Source organism: Polypterus senegalus, chromosome 6 (genome assembly GCF_016835505.1).
Source record: "Polypterus senegalus isolate Bchr_013 chromosome 6, ASM1683550v1, whole genome shotgun sequence".
Classification (NCBI taxonomy): domain Eukaryota; kingdom Metazoa; phylum Chordata; class Cladistia; order Polypteriformes; family Polypteridae; genus Polypterus; species Polypterus senegalus.
The window spans coordinates 8585528-8607500 of record NC_053159.1 but is presented as its reverse complement, the minus strand read 5'-3'; the positions used below and the strand labels follow the sequence as shown (position 1 = coordinate 8607500).

Sequence of the window (21973 nt, the reverse complement as noted above, 5' to 3'; positions counted from 1 at the left end):
TGTGGGGCATCTGTTGGTCAAGAAAGGTTCAAAGATCTTGACTTTGCTGACGATGCTGTAATCTTCGTGGATTCGATGGAGACTCTGATTGGAGAGACTGAGCGAGGCATCTGAGTGTCTGGGCTTGTGAGTGTCCTAATAAAAACCAACATCCAGGCCTTTAATGACCTCACAGCCATAGCAGTGTGTCTGTTTGCGGAGAGAGTGTTGACCTTGTTGAGAGGTTTACTTACCTCGGCAGTAACATTCATGTCTCTGGTGACTCTTCCTATGAAGACCATCGATGGATTGGGAGAGCATGGGGGGGTCATGAGGTCACTGGAAAGGGGTGTGTGGCGCTCCCGATGTCTATGCAAAAGGACGAAGGTCCAAGTCTTTAGAACCCTGGTGCTTCCTGTCTTGCTATATGGTTACGAGACATGGACGCTGTCCAGTGACCTGAGATGAAGACTGGACTCCTTCATGTACTGTGTCTCTTCGGAGAATCCTTGGGTACTGCTGGTTTGACTTTGTGTTGCTCATGGAGTCCCGAATGAGGCACATGACCTGCATTGTGAAGGAGCGTCAGTTACGGCACTACGGCCATGTGGCGCCATTACCCGAGGGTGATCCAGCTCATAAGATCCTCATTTTTGGGGACCCAAGTGGCTGGACCAGGCCAAGGGGTCTCCCACGTAACACCTGGCTGTCATTTCAGAAGGTCGGGACTGGACCGCGTGTCTGCCTGGGGGATTCCTTCCCGAGTTGTTTCGCCGTGTAGTGGGTGTGTCAACGTACTGTACCAGTGCCTGCTCCCCAACTTGACTTGATTTATTAATAAAATGCATGGTTTTTTCCAGCAAATGGCACGTCTCAAACAATCGCACTGCTTTTATGAATCATATTTTGTAAAGCATATACTGTAGTTTTAAAATGCGTTGCATTGTTCATTCTACCAGATGGGACATCTCAAACATTAGCAGTGCTTTAATGAATCATATGTTGTAAATGCGTGTAGGATGAAAATGCATCGTATTGTTTGTTCCAGCAGATGGCACTGTCATACACGCGCGAGTAGGAGGCAGCTAAAGGGCCTAAGTAATGGTAATGCCACATCCGACCAGGGGGCAGCAGGGTGCACTGAAGGTCTTTCTCAGTTCCTGGCAGACCTTTCCCGAGAAATCCTGCCAGGTTCCGGCCCCGTGGAAGACCTCATTTCTGTCCCCATTGATGATATCACTTACGGTCCAGACGATGCCACTTCCAGGTTCGGGCCATTAGATGACGTCACTTCAGGCTCTGGGGCCTTCGATGATGTCACTTACGTTCCAGACGATGTCACTTCCGGGGCCTTTGATGATGTCACTTCCGGGGCCTTTGATGATGTCACTTTCCGGGGCCTTCGATGACGGCACTTCCGGTTTTGACAACGACACTGCCTATACGGCCCTTTAAAGCTGCCATCTTACCACCAATGAATCAGTTCTGTTTCGGACTTAGTCTTGTGAACAACTCTGTTCTTTTCAAGAGCCTTTTGCAGACAGGGATATTATACAAGAGGCTGCCCCAAACCTTTTCACTATGTCTGGTGTGTGTTTCTATCACAGCACATCACAAACATTGGCACTCTTTTTATGAATCATATTTTCAATGCATAAAGTTTTAGAATTCACTGCATTTTTCATTCCAATAGATGGCACATCACAAACATTTGCACTGGTTTTATGAATCCTGATTTGCAATGCATTCATAATAAAATGCACTGCATTTGTCAATCTAACAGATGGCGCATCACACACATTCCCATTCCAAATGGCGTATAGCAGAGACATAGCAAGTGGATGGATACACAGACATACACGTAGAGTTTTGCCCTTTTATTAGGGTTGAATTGACTTGAGTGTGGATATTTGGGAAGAAGTGGCTCAAAGCTCCAGGGACTCGGGTTCAACTCTTTGTTTGGGATTTTGCACGATCTCTTTGATTTTGGTTGAACTTCTTTTCCAGACCTCAAATGTGTGCAGATTACAGTATATTGATGAGTGCCTGTGAAATGAGCTGGGTATTAATGAGTGTGCCTTGCCATTGAGTGGCCTCCCGGCTGCCACACTTTCTTATATTGCATTCCGCGACGCCAGGGCCCAAGAATGGCAAATGGAAGTACAGAAAATGAGTTAATGAATGGATGTGTGACATCGGATGTGTGGATTGTCTCTGCGGGCTCCCTGTGAGTTTGCAGTGCATTATAATCACGTAAATTAAGGATGCTTCAATTACTTGATATAAGTGCTGCTGCTGTCTAATACCTTGTAATTATTTTTACTTTAAGAGTGAACATAATGATGTTTCTTCATTTGCGTCTCTTTATGAATAACGTCAACCTCGGAACACTTACCCGCCCCTGGCAAATGTCTTTATCACCGAAGGAGAAAGATAATAAAAGTAAAACGCGTGAAACGGTGCAGATGAAATTGATACGACTGGATATTAGTGAGATGTCCTCCAGTCGATCTGATCAAGCTCTGCTCTTTATTGTTTGCTGATCATGCCGATGGTGTTGCTTCCAAACTAATGTATTCGAGGGAATGCAGACATTATCAACAGTGTGAAGCTGTGCTCCGAGTCTGATGATACAGGAAATTAGGAACAGAAATGAAGATTATCCTCGAGGAACTAACTGTTCAGGCAAATGATACAGATAGATTGCTAGCTAATTTGCAAACAAATGTAGCGGCTTCGAATGGGCTCATCAGCCATAGCGGCCAACAAGCACTGAATTGTAATTTTGGTTTAAGTGTGTGAGCCACAGATGAACGTATGGGTGGCTTAGTGCTTAGCACTCACCAAGGATCTGGCTTCGGTTCTAGTCACCGCCTGGCTAGAGTTTGTGCCGACTGCATTACTGGCTGTTATTCTGGGCCTGCTTGTTGCCCACTTGTACTTCGAAGGACCCGGGTTTAGTTCCAATCACTGCCAATGTGGAGTTTGCTTTGAATGCATTATTTCCGTTCTTCTAGCTCAAATATGTGCTCCAGATAAATAGATGCGTGTGGCTCAGTGGTTAGCACTGCATTATTGTAACTCTTAACAGTTGGAATTCATTTCCACTCCCTGCCTGCATAGAATTTGCTCCGACTGCATCATTTCCATTATTTCAGGAGACATTTGTACCCCCCAGTGATTGTACGAGGTCCGACACATAAAAAATGAGACTAACCCTATAGCTCAGGAGCCAAGAGTGGGAGGGGAGAAGCAAAGAGATGGTTCTAGAAAGTGTTCTGTCTCGTCACCGTGTGCAGAGGCTCAACTCGATCACTTCTCTCACTTTGAGTGGACACGTGTTCAGATATAGATGTTTCCTTCGGATAATGAAAGAGTGAACCGCGAGTTGACATCAAATTCTTTGTGAATCTGAAGAAACCTGTGATGGAACCCTTTCATTTATTGAAAAGTGCAACGGCGAAGAATGCACGTCTCATACACACGTTTTCGAATGGCGCAAGTCAGCGCTCAAAGGAACCCCCTTTTTTTTTTCGGTGAAAGCAAAAATGACTGAGATCTTCAACAGCCTTTCAGAGTATGATCTGTGGAATTGCTTTGGCAACTCTCTTGGCAGAATCGAGTCACCTCAGAAGGTTTATATTTTGAAGTGGATTGTAGTTAATATTCTTGTTAATTAAAACGAGTTACAGGCACAGTCTTGATTTGTTTTTACTTGTTGTGCTGGACCGCATGTGTCTGTGCCTCAGTGGTTAGTTAGCCCATTAGTATTGCAACACCACGGACATGCATGGTTTCAGTTCTGCTCACATTCTTGGTGGAATTCAAGGTTCAAGTACTGTTCGACTGTACTGTACTGTCACACAGCGCAAACATTAACAACTTTCTATTAACTTTTGCTTACAGATCAGGTCAGGTTAGGGAGCGTGCACTGGTTCAGCGCGTTCCTGCACCCACCACACGGCGAAACAGCTCGGGGTCCTGGTTGGCAAAGGCAGGCAGACATACGGTCCAGTCCCACCCTCCAGAAATGACCCTCTTTCTGCTGTAACCAGGTGTTACATGGGTGACGCCTTAGCCTGGTCCAGCCGCTCCGGTACCCCAAAAATGATGATCCTGCGAGCTGGATCACCTTTGTGGAATTGCGCCACATGGCCGTAGTGCCGTAACTGACGCTCCCTCAAAGTGCAGGTCATGTGCCTCATTCGGGACTCCATGAGCAACACAAAGTCAAACCAACGGTACCCAAGGATTCCCTGTAGAGACCCACATGAAGGAGTCCAGTCTTCATCTCAGGTCACTGGATAGCGTTGTGGTATAGCGGGTCCACAGCTCACTGAGCAAAGGCCATTCATTTTGAAATAAATAATCCCTGCTCTCGCGGCGGCATAGCGAGAGGGCGTTGGGCCATGGCGAGCCGCGGGACGCTCGGGATGTGGACAGGTGAGGAACTGCCCACATCCGTGATTGCTCCCATGGCTAATAGGTTACAGCCGTCATGGTCCTTCTCCATTTAAAAGAAGTGCGAGTCGGTCAGGAGAAAAAGGAAGAAAAGAAAGAGAGAAGGAAATGGAGGTTGGAAGCAGGAAGGAGAAAAAGGAAGAAAAGAAAGAGAGAAGGAAATGGAGGTTGGAAGCAGGAAGGAGAAAAAGGAAGAAAAGAAAGAGAGAAGGAAATGGAGGTTGGAAGCAGGAAGGAGAAAAAGGAAGAAAAGAGAGAGAGAAGGAAATGGAGGTTGGAAGCAGGAAGGAGATAAAGGAAGAAAAGAAAGAGAGAAGGAAATGGAGGTTGGAAGCAGGAAGGAGAAAAAGGAAGAAAAGAAAGAGAGAAGGAAATGGAGGTTGGAAGCAGGAAGGAGAAAAAGGAAGAAAAGAAAGAGAGAAGGAAATGGAGGTTGGAAGCAGGAAGGAGAAAAAGGAAGAAAAGAAAGAGAGAAGGAAATGGAGGTTGGAAGCAGGAAGGAGAAAAAGGAAGAAAAGAAAGAGAGAAGGAAATGGAGGTTGGAAGCAGGAAGGAGAAAAGGAAGAAAAGAGAGAGAGAAGGAAATGGAGGTTGGAAGCAGGAAGGAGATAAAGGAAGAAAAGAAAGAGAGAAGGAAATGGAGGTTGGAAGCAGGAAGGAGAAAAAGGAAGAAAAGAAAGAGGGAAGGAAATGGAGGTTGGAAGCAGGAAGGAGAAAAAGGAAGAAAAGAAAGAGGGAAGGAAATGGAAGTTGGAAGCAGGAAGGAGAGAGAACGCAAGCAATGCGGTGCAGGAGGAAGCGACGAATGCTGAGGCAGCTGAAGGCCGCCAGGGTGTTTGGCCAACACCCGGGAGAAGTGGTTGTGGTCGCCCCCGCAGAAGATTGTTTTGTAGGGCGGGAGTGACTGGGAAGGTGCAGGACTCTTTAACCTCCTCGTTTTCATTTTATTGGATTATTTATTTATTGAAGCACTTTGAATTACTGCACTTTATTAGGAACACTTTGTTTTGTTGGATTTTTAATAAAAGCACTGTTTCACTTTCAACCATCCCCTTGCTTAGATGTTTATTGCCTTCACTGACTAGCTCATCGGTAACATTACCGACGGTGTTGGGTTGAAGGGCTCCCGAACAGCAATGGGAGTGTGGAGCCAGAACCCACATCGTCACAAGCGTCCATGTCTCACAAACAGGGAGCACCAGGACTCGAAAGACTTTGCAGAGATACCGGGAGTGCCACACTGAGCTTTTAACAATGTATTTTATATAATTTTCTTTTTTGATAGGACATAGAAGTGCAATAAGAGAACTGTTCTAATGAAATACTGTAAATCAAACTCGGTCAATTCTGCGCATTACTTTCACTCTTTCTTGTTCCTTTCCCATTAATGCTTCTTTGAGTTCCCTGCAGCTTTTAGCACATCTTTCTCTTCTTTTCCAAAAAGGTAAAACGGAATGCAGTCAAACATGAAATTCACTGGGACTTGCAGTTCCCACAGTATTAGGTGTCTGAATGACCGACAGGTTTTTTGACCAGTGAATGAAGGGAGAGACAGCTCTTCCATGCAAACTCACGGCATTGTGGGAATGAAGATTTCCTTACTGAAATTCAAAGAGCCCGTTTAAGTAAGTAGCCAAAAAATGCACACATGTTGATGATACAAGTATATGTTGGACATGTGAATTTTGCCACATGAGTTACGTGAGAGTTGAATATCCAAACCGTGGGGTCCGGCGTCTCAGTCAGAAAGACGTGATGGCGAGGAGGCCTGAAACGGCATGCCGAAAGAGCCCGGTCGTGCGTACCTCCACTGTGTTATCACTGTTATTTTCAAACATTGACTTATTACAAACATAGTGAGCTCATGACTCCCTTTGCTCTCCCAATCCGTCTACTGACATCACAAGAAGAGTGACCAGAGACAGAGTGATTCTGCTGTGGATGTCCCTTTCTTCTCCTGGACCCGTGACCCAAGGTATTTAAAGTCCTGCAGCTGCTTATTCTGGACATCCTCGAGGTGGACAATGCACTGCGATCTGTCCATTGTCGCCATCTTGTCCGTATTGATTTTCAAGCCATATAATTGGGCAATGCAGGTGATCTCATAGAGCTATGCATGAAGGATGACGTGTATTTATAAAATGCAAGAACATGATCACAGCTTATTTTTAGATTCCCGATGGTGACGTTAGAGTCTCGTTTTGCGCAGTTTAATGACGTTGGAGCGTTTTGCCAAAGGAGATCTCCAGAAGTGGACTTGTGTGTGGAAATGGAAACTTACTACCAGGTTACTCACCTTAGCCCGAGTTTTGCATGTTCATGTAAACGTACTCAATGGTTTGTTACCCACAGCCTGGATAAAGACTCACTGAAACGGACGACCTTTTAAACCCATCGCTGTAATTACCCAACAACAACAACATTTATTTTTATAGGACATTTTCCTACAAATAATGTAGCTCACCGTGCTTTACATAATGAAGAATAGAAAAATAAGACATAGTAAGAAATTAAAATAAGTCCATCCATCCATCCATCCATTTTCCAACCCGCTGAATCCGAATACAGGGTCACGGGGGTCTGCTGGAGCCAATCCCAGCCAACACAGGGCACAAGGCAGGAACCAATCCTGGGCAGGGTGCCAACCCACCGCAGGACACACACAAACACACCCACACACCAAGCACACACTAGGGCCAATTTAGAATCGCCAATCCACCTAACCTGCATGTCTTTGGATTGTGGGAGGAAACCGAGCGCCCGGAGGAAACCCACGCAGACACGGGGAGAACATGCAAACTCCACGCAGGGAGGACCCGGGAAGCGAACCCGGGTCTCCTAACTGCGAGGCAGCAGCGCTACCACTGCGCCACCGTGCCGCCCTTAAAATAAGTCAACATTAATTAACATAGAATAAGAGTAAGGTCCGATGGCCAGAGAGGACAGAAAAAACAAACAAAAAAAAAAACTCCAGACGGCTGGAGAAAAAAATTAAATCTGCAGGGGGTCCGAGGCCACAAGACCACCCAACCCCGTCTGGGCATTCTACCTCACATAAATGAACAGTCCTAATTGTATTTAGGGTTCTCACGGAAGGACTTGATGATGACGGTCATGCAGACATCTGACTTTTAATCCGTCCATCATTGGTGGAGCATCATGAAGCTTTGAGTAGGTGGAGGTGGCGCAGGCCGTCACCACGAAGAAACCGGAAAAAGAAACAGAAGAGAGAGTTGGGGTCAGTACGGACTTTAGAGCCACCATGAATAGTTATTATGATGAATTGAACATACAGAGTATCAGGATTAAGTTAAAGTGAAGTTAGGAGAAGGCCATGTTAAAGTAATGTGTTTTCAGCCGTGTTTTAAAGTGCTCTACTGTATCAGCCTGGTGAATTCCTATTGGCAGGCTATTCCAGATTTGAGGTGCATAACAGCAGAAGGCCGCCCGCCCGCCTCACCACTTCTTTTAAGTTTTATTCTTTGAATTCTAAGCAGACACTCATTTGAAGACCTAAGGTTACGATTTGGAATATAAGGTGTCAGACATTCCGATATATAAGATGGAGCGAGATTATTTAAGGCTTTATAAACCATAAGCAGCATTTTAAAGTCAATCCTGAATGACACAGGTAACCAGTGTAGTGACATCAAAACTGGAGAGATGTGCTCAGATTTTCTTTTTCTAGTTAAGATTCTAGTAGCTCCACTCTGCACTCGTTGCAAATGATTTATGTCTTTTTTGAGTAGTCCTGAGAGAAGTGCGTTACAGTAATCTAGTCGACTGAAAACAAATGCGTGAACTAATTTCTCATCATCTTTCAATGATATAAGAGGTCTAACTTTTGCTATGTTTCTTAAGTGAAAAAATGTTGTCCTAGTGATCTGATTAATATGCGATTTAAAATTCAGGTTACAGTCAACAGTTACCGCTAAGTTTTTTCTTCCGTCTTGACTTTTAATCCTAATGTATCCAGTTTATTTCTGATAACCTCATTGTATCAATTATTGCCAATCACTAAAATTTCAGTTTTCTCTTTATTTAACTTGATCAAGTTACTATTCACCCATTCAGAAATACAAGTCAGACATTGTGTTAGTGAATCGAGAGAGTCGGAGTCATACTATTGATAAGTACAGCTGTGTGTAGCTGTGGTAGCACACGTTGTGCCCTGAGATAATCTGACCTGACGGAAGCATGTAGATTGAGAAGAGCAGCGGACCCAGGATAGAGCCTTGTGGACCACCATATCGGATATCATGCGTCTTTGAGTTGCAATTACCACAACTAACAAAGAATTTTCTCCCTGCCAGGTAGGATTCAAACCAATTTAGGACACTGCCAAGGGTCATGACCTTTGGGAGACACGCCCCCTAGCAACTGAAAAAAGCTGCCAAGCAACAGGAGCAAAGCTGCAGCACTCACAAGTTAGCCACCATGAAAGAGAATAAAATCCCCCCAAAAAATATACCACTAATGCAGCACTCCAAGTCATAAAGTGCAATATTCAGTTTACAAACAAATACATTTTGCCTTTTGAAGCTCGAACCTTAATAGCAACTTTATGTTTCACAATCTGTAACTTTTCTTGTGAAACTGATGTCTGCTGTATTTAAAAAGTCGATTTTGCTGCCACTTTTGAGTTTCTAATTCCTTCCATTTGAGCTGATGATAATAATTTGGGTGGGTATTAGAGGCAAAAATGAATACAAAGAAATCAAGCCATGTGCCCTCAAGCCCTATCATGTGAACCTGGGGTGGTGGGCCGCAGTGGCTGCAGGTTTTCATTCTCCCCCTTTTCCTAATCAGTGACCAGTCTTCGCTGCTAATTCAATTCTTTTTCCCTTCATTTTAATAGCCTTGTTTTTTCAGTCCTCTGAATTGATTCTTTTCTTCAATAAATGGCAGCCAAACAGAAATGAGATGAGAAACGACCTGACAGATGACCAGCTAAACTGGGGCTTCAAACTCCAACCAATCTCTCAATGAGAAGCCGGTTCTTGCTGTTAATGAAACCCATCATTTAATTCCACAGCCCGCTGCTGCTCCCATTCTGCCACAGCAGACATTTCCAAAACTGTTGATTTTTCTGTTTTTTTCTAAGAACACCGTCAAAAAGTTTTGGTCACCTGAGAGCTCAACCTTACCGAGACCCTCGCCTTTCCTTATTTTCCGATATTGTGTTGTAACGGCCGACCCCTTACCCCGACCGGCCACTACACTACCAAGACTTATACCTTGGATTACCTGAGGTTTCTTGCTCTGATAACAAGCCGTACTCCTTACAAGTTGTCTTACTTTTCCCCGATACGACGAAATAACCAGAAACAGTAAACAGGTATGTAAAACTGAACACTGATACAGTATATTGGAAAATAAAAGACAGACAAACATTCAATAATAAATATAGCAGTGCACGCAAACCACCACTTATCCCGAAATCACCAGTGACTAATTACTATATATAATAATATAATATTTATATTACAACAACAACAACAACATTTATTTCTATAGCACATTTTCATACAAACAGTAGCTCAAAGTGCTTTACATAATAAAGAATAGAAAAACAAAAGACACAATAAGAAAACAAAATAAGTCAACATTAAATAACATAGAATAAGAGTAAAGTTCAATGGCCGGGGGGACAGAAAAAAAAAAAAAAAACTCCAGACGGCTGGAGAAAAAATCAAATCTGTAGGGATTCCAGACCATGAGACCCCCTGACCAGTCCCCTCTGGGCATTCTACCTCACATAAATGAAACAGTCCTGTTTGGATTTAGGATTCTCACGGAAGGGCTTGATGAAGATGGTCACATAGAGTTCTGCCTTTAAATCCATCCATCATTGTTGGAGCATCATGATGCTTTGAGTAGGTGGAGGTGGCGCAGGCCGTCACCACAAAGAAACCGGAAAAAGAAACAGAAAAGAGAGTTGGGGTCAGTACAGGATTTTAGAGCCACCATGAATAGTTATTATGAGGAAATTGAATATACAGAGTATCAGGATTAAGTTAAATTAAATTAAATTGAAGTTATAGAAAGGCCATGTTAAAGTGATGTGTTTTCAGCAGTGTTTTAAACTGCTCTACTGTATCAGCCTGGTGAATTCCTATTGGCAGGCTATTCCAGATTTTAGGTTATTAAACCCTCCTTTGCACCTAAACAATAAACAAAATCATCCATCCATTATCCAACCCACCATATCCTAAGTTCAGGGTCACGGGGGTCTGCTGGAGCCAATCCCAGCCAATAAACAAAATCAACACAACACAAATACAAACATGGATTGGATAAAATGTGGTGAAAAATGTCTCCCAAAGTAAAGTCCGGCGGTTTTGAAAACTGGCTGTGGTGATATTGTGTTTCCTCCAGACAACAAACCAACACGACCGCACCGTAAACGTCCTGGCAATGGTCGGAATGAATTCGAACCCCGGGGTTCCTCGGCTCTGGCTGTCGTGATGTCGGATCGGTAGTTAAAAAAGCAGGCAGTGGATTTAAGCAATAAATAGCAGTGGTGAGTTTCAAGATGGGTGGTAAATTGTCTTTTTCCTCTCTCTTTCTCCTCGCCTCTCGACATTCGCCTCCTGTTTCGCCTTCTCTCCTTTTTTAAATGTAAAAATGTCCCAGATGTATCTGGTGTGTAAACAGGTGATTTCTGTCTTGGGGCTGCAGTCTTTCTCCATCATCCTTCCCCTCCGCACTTACGGGGTCAGCATTCACTGACGCACACATAATGGACAGTAAACGGGACGATGAAAACAAAACACACTCCGCACAAACATAGAATATACTATTATGTAGTCCCGCTACATACAAACGCTCCACCAACACCTGAAGTACGGCTTGAGATTGGCCACATGAACAATATCTAGCTTGGTGTTTGTGCCAGTACCCCCTCTGAACCTGGAAATTGACAGGACCTGTTTGAGAAATGATTTGAGCTGGACCTAACCATTTGGGCGCTAGCTTGACGGAAAATCTTTTGCTGGCATCTGAGAGATGGTGAGCTGTAATCCAGATCAAATCACCCAGCTGAAAGTGCGCTTCCTTACACCGGGCATTATATAATTTGCCGTGTCAGAGACCTCCGGGAATGGTCCTGTACAGTGTGATGGGCACAGGTGAGCTGGTTACGTGGCGGCTTGTTTTGCGTCTCATTATTGTTTGGCTGCTTATTAATTAAGGAAAAAGAAGCAACAAAGGGGCCCGAGTCAAGTTAATCAAAATGAAGGCAAAAGAAGTGAATTAGCAGCAATAACTGGTCACTGATTAAGACGATGGTTAGAATGAAAACCTGCAGCCACTGTGGCCCACCAGGCCTGGAGTTCAACACCCGAGGTGTAAACCTCTCGCTGACCACAAACAAAAACAATGGATGTCCCCATGTGCGGCAGGCCAGGCGGACACACACTTTCAGGTTCAGCATGCCCATGGCTGCCAGGGAAACACCTTGCCTGCCTTTGACAAACTCTGTTCACTCTCTAAGACTCGTAATGACTTTGGTGAGCCTGGCGATATCAGTCCCTTCCCACAATTCCCTTGGCTCGCTGCGGTCTATTGAGAACTGAAACCTGGCTCTGTCTCATTGCTGATCACAAGTAACCTTTCCAAGGGCACCATTGTATCTTTCCTGTATTTGTTAGCTATTAATATTTTTTCCTTCAAAAAGAAAAACCTTTTGATTATACGTCCAAAAAAAAAAAAAAAATTCACATGTGCCCGTCATCACACTGATAAAGCCTAGACTGAGAATTTCAATGAAAAGAAGATAATTGTTTTATTGTTCATAAGAATGAATGGAACTATATTGAAATGTTTGTCTTTTATAATATAAATCATTGCATTTAATTAAATTTTTAACTTCTAGACATCTATAATTAACCTGTGGAAATTTGAATTTAACAAAAATACTTTAAATAGCGTTTCAGCATTTTCAGTCAAAACTTACTCTTTAAAGGTAGGAAGCCATTTAATAGTTTTCCATCCATCCAGTATCCAACCCGCTATATCCTAACTATAGGGTCATAAGGGTCTACTGGAGCCAATCCCAGTCAGCACAGGGCGCAAGGCAGGAAACAAACCCTGGGCAGGGCACATAAACACACACCAAGCACAAACTTACTCTTTAAAGGTAGGAAGCCATTTAATAGTTTTCCATCCATCCAGTATCCAACCCGCTATATCTTAACTTTAGGGTCACGGGGGTCTGCTGGAGCCAACCCCAGCCAACACAGGGCACAAGGCAGGAAACAAACCCTGGGCAAGGCGCCAGCCCACTGCAGGGCACACACACACACACACACACACACACAATTTAGAATCGCCAATGCACCTAACCTGCATGTCTTTGGACTGTGGGAGGAAACCCACGCAGACACGGGGAGAACATGCAAACTCCACGCAGGGAGGACCTGGGAAGCGAACACCAGGTCTCCTAACTGTGAGGCATTTAATAGTTTTGATATCATGAAAATGTACTGTAGGATGGTGTGGTGCCCCTAGTCAAGCCCCGTCTGTCAGGGGTTTTCTTGGTCGCCCCATGCCTGTGTAGGGCAACTAAACTGGACCTGTATGAGGGAGTGAGTGAGTGTGCCCTTCATTCGGCTGGCACCTGTCCAGGGCCGGCTCCTGCCTTTCACCTTAAGCTGCTGGTATAGGTTTACATTCTAAACAATACAAAAGAATTATTCAGGTTTGGTAGATGGATGTACGCAGAGTGGCTACTTTATTAGGTCCACCAATCCAACACCAGGTAAGATCTATTTTTGTCTCTGAACCAGCCTGAAATGTTCGAGGTAGCCATTCAGAAAGGTGTTGAAACAATACCTTAGGGCAGGGGTCCTCAATCACGGTGGTCCTGGAGAGCCGCAGTGGCTGCAGATTTTTGCTCCAACCCAGTTGCTTAATAAAAAGCACTTATTGCTAAAGTAACACTTCTGCTTCACTTTAGTGATTTTGAGCCCTTATTGCTTCATTTTGTCTTAAACAGCTATTTGAATTGCTCCTTATTATCAATAACATGCAAATGACAAGAGAGAGCAGCATTTCTCCATTTAGCTTATTTCCATTTACACCTGTGTGTATTTATCTGCACTATTGGGTTTAATTAAATACTTGGAAGAAAAATGAAGAGAAAAAAGTGAAGGACTGAGAATTACTCGTCCATTTTAGCCTTCAAATCATTTGCATGATAGAAAGGGAAAGAAAATCTAGGATATGAGAATGACCTGACATAGCAGAGTTAATTTAATTTCATAGCTTGTTAGTGCTGTATTGGCAAGAATTGCTTTCTAATTAAGCAACCAGGTCAGAACAAAAACCTGCAGCCACTGCGGCTCTCCAGGACTGGGATTGAGGACTCCTGCCTTAGGGAGTAACTTGTAAAGCAGTGTTATTTTCTTGCATCATAAATTTGCCATTTTTGTGTCTTTGAGACCCAGAATAGCCCCCGGCAGACATCGAGGGGTTGCGAACGGGATACCCTCAAGAGTCACTGAGGGAGGTCATAGCAGAGCAATGCCATTTGTTTAAATTGCCCACGGTGATCCATCCAAAGTATAGGTGTTGTGATTCACTCAGTTGACACATACACATAGCCAAAGAGGTGTAAGGCCTTAAAAAAATGCCCAGGAAAGCAGCCATCCTGCCAGCCTGCCCAGAGGAGCTGAACCAAAGGCCGTCTGGCTTGTGCTAGAGTGAACGGCTTAGTACAGCTCAACAAGAAATTGTAAGAAGAAACCTAAAGAGGAGCACTCGCCTGCCACTGAGCACATACCATATACAGTATACAGCGGACAGGCTACAGTTCAGATGAGCCTTTATAGGACTGGGGGGCCGTCCTTCAACAGAGCTGGGAACCACCCACAAAGCACAATTAATAAGGCGGAACTTGCTGTCATACATAGAAAGTAAACAGTAATCACAAATGACAACTGATATGTAAAATGTATAAAAATCCTAACAGTAAACACAAATAACATAAACAATGATATTTAAAGAATAAAACATGATCAAAACAGAAATAAGAAAAGAAACCCTGGTTTAAACATAAAGTGTGTGTGGGTGGGTGTTGCATGCTTTTTATATTTTGTACGTTTGTCTTTCCTGGTGTTGTGTTATTGTCAGCTGTTCTGAGGAGATACGCAAAAAAGAATTTCATTGTACTGTGAACACCCGGCAATAAACATGAGCCTGCACTTGAAGGAAGGATATGCAAATGAAATTGTCACATAAAAATCCTTTCCCAGTTGTACCCTTGGAATCCTTCCCTGTAAAATGACACCCTGCCCTCGCACAAGGCATAATAAAAGCAAATGTCAAGCATTGTAGAGACTGTATGAATTTGGATTACAGTTTAGAATTCAAGCACATACAGTATAATGTCTCTGCAAGGAAAATGATGGTGTATGGATTTTCTGAAAATAGCAGTAAAATGTATTTTTGTTTTTTGCTTTTAGGTATTACCTGAGGAGCTGTCAAACAATAATCCTTCACATGGCGGTAAGTAGAGGGTGATACTGAGCAACGTTTCTTTATTGAACTTGGGTTTCTTTATAAACAGCACCTCATATAACAGAAAGATGTCATTGGCAGTGTTGGGTTAATAAGCCAAATAAGCAGTCTGTCCTTTCTTTCTTTCTTTCTTTCTTTCTTTCTTTCACAATGATCTCTCTTATAATGTCTTTTGTGGAGGAAAATTATGAATACAGACACCCCCCACTGGAATGCCCCGATTTAAACAGTGAAACACGGGCAGCAGAAAGCATCCATCGTTATTCATAATCTCGCAAGAGGCAACAAGTGCATTACATGTTAGCCACATGCTACAAAGAAAAAAGTGTCGTCTGCACTCTATTTATAAAATCCTCAAAAAAGGAATTAATTACATAATCAGAAAACTTTTAACATGATTGGTTACACCCAGTTGCTAGCAGGACATGGCAGATGTTGATACCTTCAAATGACCACAGTTTGATTGATAGTCCCGTTTGCTTAGGATGTACATGACATTTTAAATGGATTATTTTTATTCTTATTTTGGGAAATGTGTGAGTTTCTGCACATACACCTTGTTTCTCATGGTTTAAAAGAAACGAACAATGGCCTATATATATATATATATCCATCCATCCATCCATTTTCTAACCCGCTGAATCCGAATACAGGGTCACGGGGGTCTGCTGGAGCCAATCCCAGCCAACACAGGGCACAAGGCAGGAACCAATCCTGGGCAGGGTGCCAACCCACCGCAGTATATATATCTATATATATATATATTATGATCCAGCTGGGTACAAAATCAGGAAACTTAGTACTATACAAGAATTGTTAATGCCATAAATATAACATATTTCTCTTAAGGGGTTATATAAAATAACAAGTTATCATAGTGAATATTAAAATAACAGTGTCAGCTTTTAAGCATAAGCTCAGAAGGATATGAGACTCAGACACATGCCAGGTGCACCTTGGAGCAGGGTTCAAATTCACCTTCTTTCTTTCTTTCTTTCTTTTTTTCACAGTGGTCTCTCTTTTATAGTGCCTTTCTTTGTTGACACTTTCTGATTTTCAAACACTTTAGTTTTAATCTCTTACTGTTGTTGTCTTATCTCTAACCTCTCTTTATAATTGAATGCACAGTGTCAATATAAGATATAAAGCAGCAGATATTGATTTTTCTGTTGAGAAGCAGGCTGGCACTTGAAGAGGTAGAGTTGGTTTATCAAGGATATGCATATGTTTGGGGTTATTATGTTAATAATATCATAGAGCCTTTCACTCGTTGAAGGTTCAGGACTTAATAGAAGTGGCCTTTTGATGAAGTCAGAGAGTCAGAGTGCTGTCCTGCTTTAAAATGTTGCATAAGTTTTATTAAACACTTACAGTATTGGGCGGCGTGATGTCAAAGTGGTTGAGCTGCTGCCTCAAAGTAAGGACGTTGGGCTTTTGTTCCCTGGTACTTCCTGCATGGAGTTTGTTTTTTTTTCTGTTCCCGTGTTCCTCTGGGTTTGCTTCAGGTGCTCCAATTTTCTCCCACAGTCCAAAGACATTGAGGTTAGGAGGATCTGTTTTGCTAAATTGTCCCAAGTGTGTGAGTGTTCACTCTGTAATGGACAGGCACATTGTCATGCTGTCAGATAGATGTCTTAAATGTGCGTACGCTGATTTCCTGTCAAAAGTCAGGCTTTACAGAGCAAAACATGACAAGAGAACTTGCATAACTTTACTGCATCTCTGACCCATCCATATACATCATATCGGATAAACTTGGGACTTATGACACCAGGTGTTATTCCTGCCCTGTACCCTATGCAACTGCCCCAGAACCCAGCTTTGGATAAGCGGCTTAGGAAAATGGATGAATGGGTGTTTTGATAAGTGGAATAGCATTAACACTGTGCTATGTTTTATATTTGAAACTAGCAAAATACCTGCGCTTCACAGCGGAGAAGTAGTGTGTTAAAGAAGTAATGAAAAAGAAAAGGAAACATTTTGAAAATAACATAACACGATTGTCAATGTAATTGTTTTGTCACTGTTATGAGTGTTGCTGTCATATTTATATATATATATATATATATATATATATATATATATATATATATATATATATATATATATATATGTGAGACTTGCCCGGACACCACCAGTCGGAAACCACATCTTTATAAAAGCCACACATTTATTTAACATAAATAAACACAGTCCAAAACACCACACAATGCACACAGCAATAATCACCCACAATGAACTCTTCTCTATCTCTGTCCTTGGCCGCCAATCTCCTCCTGGGAGCTTTGTCCTGCTCCCACTCCCAACTCTAGCTCCTAGATTGCTGGGAGGCAGCGCCTTTTATTCCCGCCCGGAAGTGCTCCAGGTGGCTGATGACGATCTTCCGGCAGCACTTCTTGGTGTGGCGGAAGTGCTGCCCTTTGCCCCGGAAACACTCCGGGTGTCCCTGGCAAGTTCCTCGGCCATCTTGCCAAGTGTGGCGGAAGTAATGTTCTCCCAGTTTCTAGGAGGCTTAAGATGCCCCCTGGCAGTGGCCACGGGTCCAAACAGTCCAGAACCCTTTTTCTACTTTCCCATGGTCCTCTCCTGCTCCAGGACGGTTGCCCCCTTGTGGCCCGGAAGCTATTCTTATGACCTTCCGGTCCATTTAGGCGTCAGAACCCCAGTCGTCTGTGACAATATATATATATATATATATATATATATATATATATATATATATATACACACACACACACAAACATATATGGTATATACATATACACATATATATATATATACACATACACACACGCTTCCACATATACAGTATATACATATCTACATACATATACACACACATATATATATATATATTTTATATATACACACACACACATATATATATACTGTCACGCACGCGCAAATAGGAGACCGCGGACGGACCTTAACACGCTTGGGAAGACATTCGCCGGCAGGGAGTGGCGGGTAATAACCTTTCTCCTTTTCTTTCTTACAGAAAAAAAGACGCTCCGCCACAATAAGCCTCATTCTTCCCGCAGCACGTTACTTACACCCTTCCTCCTCCATTGTTTCTGACGTCATCGATCCCATCTTCCCCCACGGTTCCTTCCCAGCATTCCTCCACTTCCGGCTCCTCCTTCATAAAATGGCCGCCGATGCCATCTTTCGTGTCGTGCATATGTATTGCTTTTGGAATTTATGTATTGACCTGAATTTTGTTTTATTGTGGAGAATCTTACAGTATAGGGGGCCGGAAACCCCAAACCTTTATGCTGTTTGCTGATTCATTTATTACAATACATACACATAAACATACATATACATATATACATACATATGTACATACTGTATATACACATATATATATATACACACATACATATATAAATATATACATATCTACATATATTCACACATACATATACACACAAACAAACATTATTTGTACAAATTCTTAATTTATCTATCCATTCCTAAATAATTAAATGGGCAGGCTATTTCGTATCAGTGCAATACGCTGTTTGTTAAAATGGATGACTCCCGCTCTTACACACATTTAGTGCTGTGTGGGCATTATGAACTATCGTATCTGTTCAAGTACTATTTCAATTTTAAATATAAGTAGGTTCTATTTAGTCGACAGAAATATCTTTGGTAGGAATGTAATTTAGTCGTTAAATTTCTATGGTGAAGAAAAATTTATGCAATGATGACTAAATTTAACTTACATTCCTACCAAAGATATTTCTGTCGACTAAATAGAACCTACTTATGTCCAAATAGAACTTGAAAAGATATATTTTTTTGAATCTGAGCGCGCATTTTAGATCGACTTAACACACACCACATCGAGCCCCTTGCTATTGTGGTCTGGCCTGCCTGCCTCAATAAGTCACCGTTGCTTCACTCTTACTTTTTTATCGTGCATTTAATCATGGGCCTCTCTACAGTTTTGTTTATTTTCGGGTTGTAATGTTCATTAAATTTACGTATCATCTGGTCCATTGGCGGACCGCGCATCTCACACCTAGGCCTTCAGTACTGCTCCATCTGAATCAACCCGTCCCTCAAAAACTAATTTATGGTTATAAAAACCATCTTAATATGCAGAAATACAGTATAAAGAGCCACTGCATTGCAGATAGAATCGCAACATTTTACTCACCAAAAATCCTCAAATCCTCCACTCTTTCCTCAAAAACAGTTCAATCACTCTGTCGTACGGATTATCGTTGTGAAAGTCTCTTTCTAACACCATCGAAGCTAATGCTGAAAATCGAACCTGCGGCTTCTATCCAATCAATGGGTCTGAATACGGTGACATCGCCGTACGCCTGCTAGAGGGCCATACTGACACCAACTCAAAATCTGATTGGTTGAAGCAACAGGTTAATCGACATTTATTCTGTGTTAGAGTGCCTGCACAATGGATTGCAGAGTCCTCTCTCCCTGGCAACAAATGATGGCTGAAATGTGATTGGTTAAATGCTTTAATATGAAAATACATGCCTGGAAGCAGCACAACCATCGGAAAAGCTATGAAAGGAAGCAGTATTCATGGACAAAATATAATTAACATCAGTTTGTGATTCAGATATTTTTACTTCTGAATATGCTAAGCACAGTCCTTCACCCGCAAATATTTACCTTATATGGGCAGGCACTCAATTACGTGGGAGGTGTGATGACGCGACACGCAACTCCCTCTCCCACGGCCATCGAGCTGCAGTCTATTACAGTATATGGACGAAAAAATAGGTTACCGTTATGACCGTTACGCGTAGGATTTCGAAATGAAACCTGCCCAACTTTTGTAAGTAAGCTGTAAGGAATGAGCCTGCCAAATTTCATCTTCTACCTACACAGGAAGTTGGAGAATTAGTGACATTGGAAAGTTCAATATGGCGGCTGACAGTGGCGTCATACCACCGAAATAAGTACGTGCATTGGTTTCGGTTGGCGCAAGGAAGCTGGCTACCAAATTTCGTGAAGATGGAGCCATGAATAAGAAAGTTCAACATGTCGGACGTTGTTGACCGTTATGACCATTAGGCGTAGAATTTCGAAATGAAACCTGCCCAACTTTTGTAAGTAAGCTGTAAGGAATGAGCCTGCCAAATATCAGCCTTCTACCTACACGGGAAATTGGAGAATTAGTGATGAGTCAGTGAGTCAGTCAGTCAGTCAGTCAGTCAGTCAGTGAGTCAGTCAGTGCTTTGCCTTTTATTAGTATAGATTAGATAATGGGTGGCGTGGTGGTTAACAATCTCAGTTCCAGTCCCACACCTGAGTCTTTCTGAAAGCTTCAGGCTTTTCTTAATCATCTCAGAGATGGGTCTGTTGGGAAAACTTGAAATCTTAAATTGATCCAACAGAGGCCTGGACATCCAGAGCTTGTTCTTGGCATTGGCCTGATGCAGTTGAAATAGATTTCTGAAAAAATATGTACAGTAATCCCTCCCAGAGACAGAACCTAATAATAATAATAATAATAATGAATTGTTTACGTTTCTATAGTACTTTTCTCAGTACTCAAAGATCTTTACATAACGAGTTGGGAGCCACTTCAACCACCACTAACATGCAGCATCCACCTGGATGATGCAACGGCAGCCATCTTGCACTAGTACACTCACCACACATTAGCTAACTAGGTGGTAAAGCCAGTTAGCCAATTAGAGACTAGGGATGATTAGGGGGCCAGAATGACAAGGCTGTAATGGGCAATTTATCCAGGACACCAGGATACACCCTGCTCTTCACGAAGGACGCCCAGGGATCTTTTATGACCATAAGAGAGTCAGGCCCTCGAAGGAGAAGGCTATTTTTACAGCACAATGTCTCCGTCAATACAGTTGTGCTTTGGAATCCACACACAGACCACTGGGTGTAAGTGCCCCCTGTTGGCCTCACCACCACCTATTCTAGCAGCAACCCAAGCTTTTCCTGATTGAAAAGAAGAAAAAAATTGAGACAATGAATTGTCATGGAATATAAAATGAATGTAATCAGAAAGCAGTGGATATTCAGTCTGAACAGAATTATGCCAGCCTGGCATCAGTATTGAGTTCATGAGACAATTTACCGTATCTATGAGTAGTTATTTTCATAAGGGATTATTTTAGTGATTTTTAATCCTTTATTTGCCATATACAGTTTAATTCAGGGGTGCCCACAATTTTTCGGCTTGTGAGCTACTTTTAAAATGACCAGGTCGAAATGATCTACCTACATTAAAAATACTATATATATATATATAAAATATATATATATATATACTGTATATATCTATGCTAATAAAAGGCAAAGCCCTCACTCACTCACTCACTCACTCACTCACTCACTCACTCACTCATCACTAATTCTCCAACTTCCCGTGTAGGTAGAAGGCTGAAATTTGGCAGGCTCATTCCTTACAACTTACTTACAAAAGTTGGGCAGGTTTCATTTCGAAATTCTATGCCTAATGGTCATAACTGGAAGGTATTTTTCTCCATTAACTGTAATGGAGTTGAGCTGGAATGACGGGGGCGGAGTTTCGTGTGACATCATCACGCCTTCCACGTAATCACGTGAACTGATTGTCAACGCAGTGCGTAGAAAACCAGGAAGACCTCCAAAAAGCGCTTAAGAAAACATGCATTATATAATTGAGAAGACAGCGAAAAACAATAAGAAGCGAGCGAGTGACATATACTACCATATTCATGACTGCTGCTACCTGGGAAAGAAAGCAAGGTGTGAACCTAAACTTTAAATTAAGTTCATAGACAGGCTAACGCTGGCGTTTCACATGCCCACAGGTAATGCGGGATACAAGTTTAATGAGAGGACGAGGATATAAACGAGAGTTTTGATCACTTTGTAACTAAGTTAAAATTGTAGGTGAAGGGGTGTGCTTATGCAAATTCCGAGACTGTGTTTGTGGGGGATTGACGGATAAGGCACGTGGGGGAGTCACGCCATCATATCCCCTCCCATTTACCTCATTTCGCTCTGAGCTGAGCTC

At 42.5% G+C, this 21973-nt stretch overlaps 1 protein-coding gene across 1 annotated transcript in view; it reads left to right on the top strand.

Moving 5' to 3' along the window:
* The window catches only part of LOC120530770, a 350925-nt gene that overhangs the window by 261144 nt on the left and 67808 nt on the right, over positions 1–21973 (top strand). The window contains exon 9 of the mRNA XM_039755354.1: positions 14907–14949. Within this exon, the coding sequence (XP_039611288.1) occupies positions 14907–14949 (43 nt within the window). The remainder of the gene's footprint in view (positions 1–14906; positions 14950–21973) is intronic.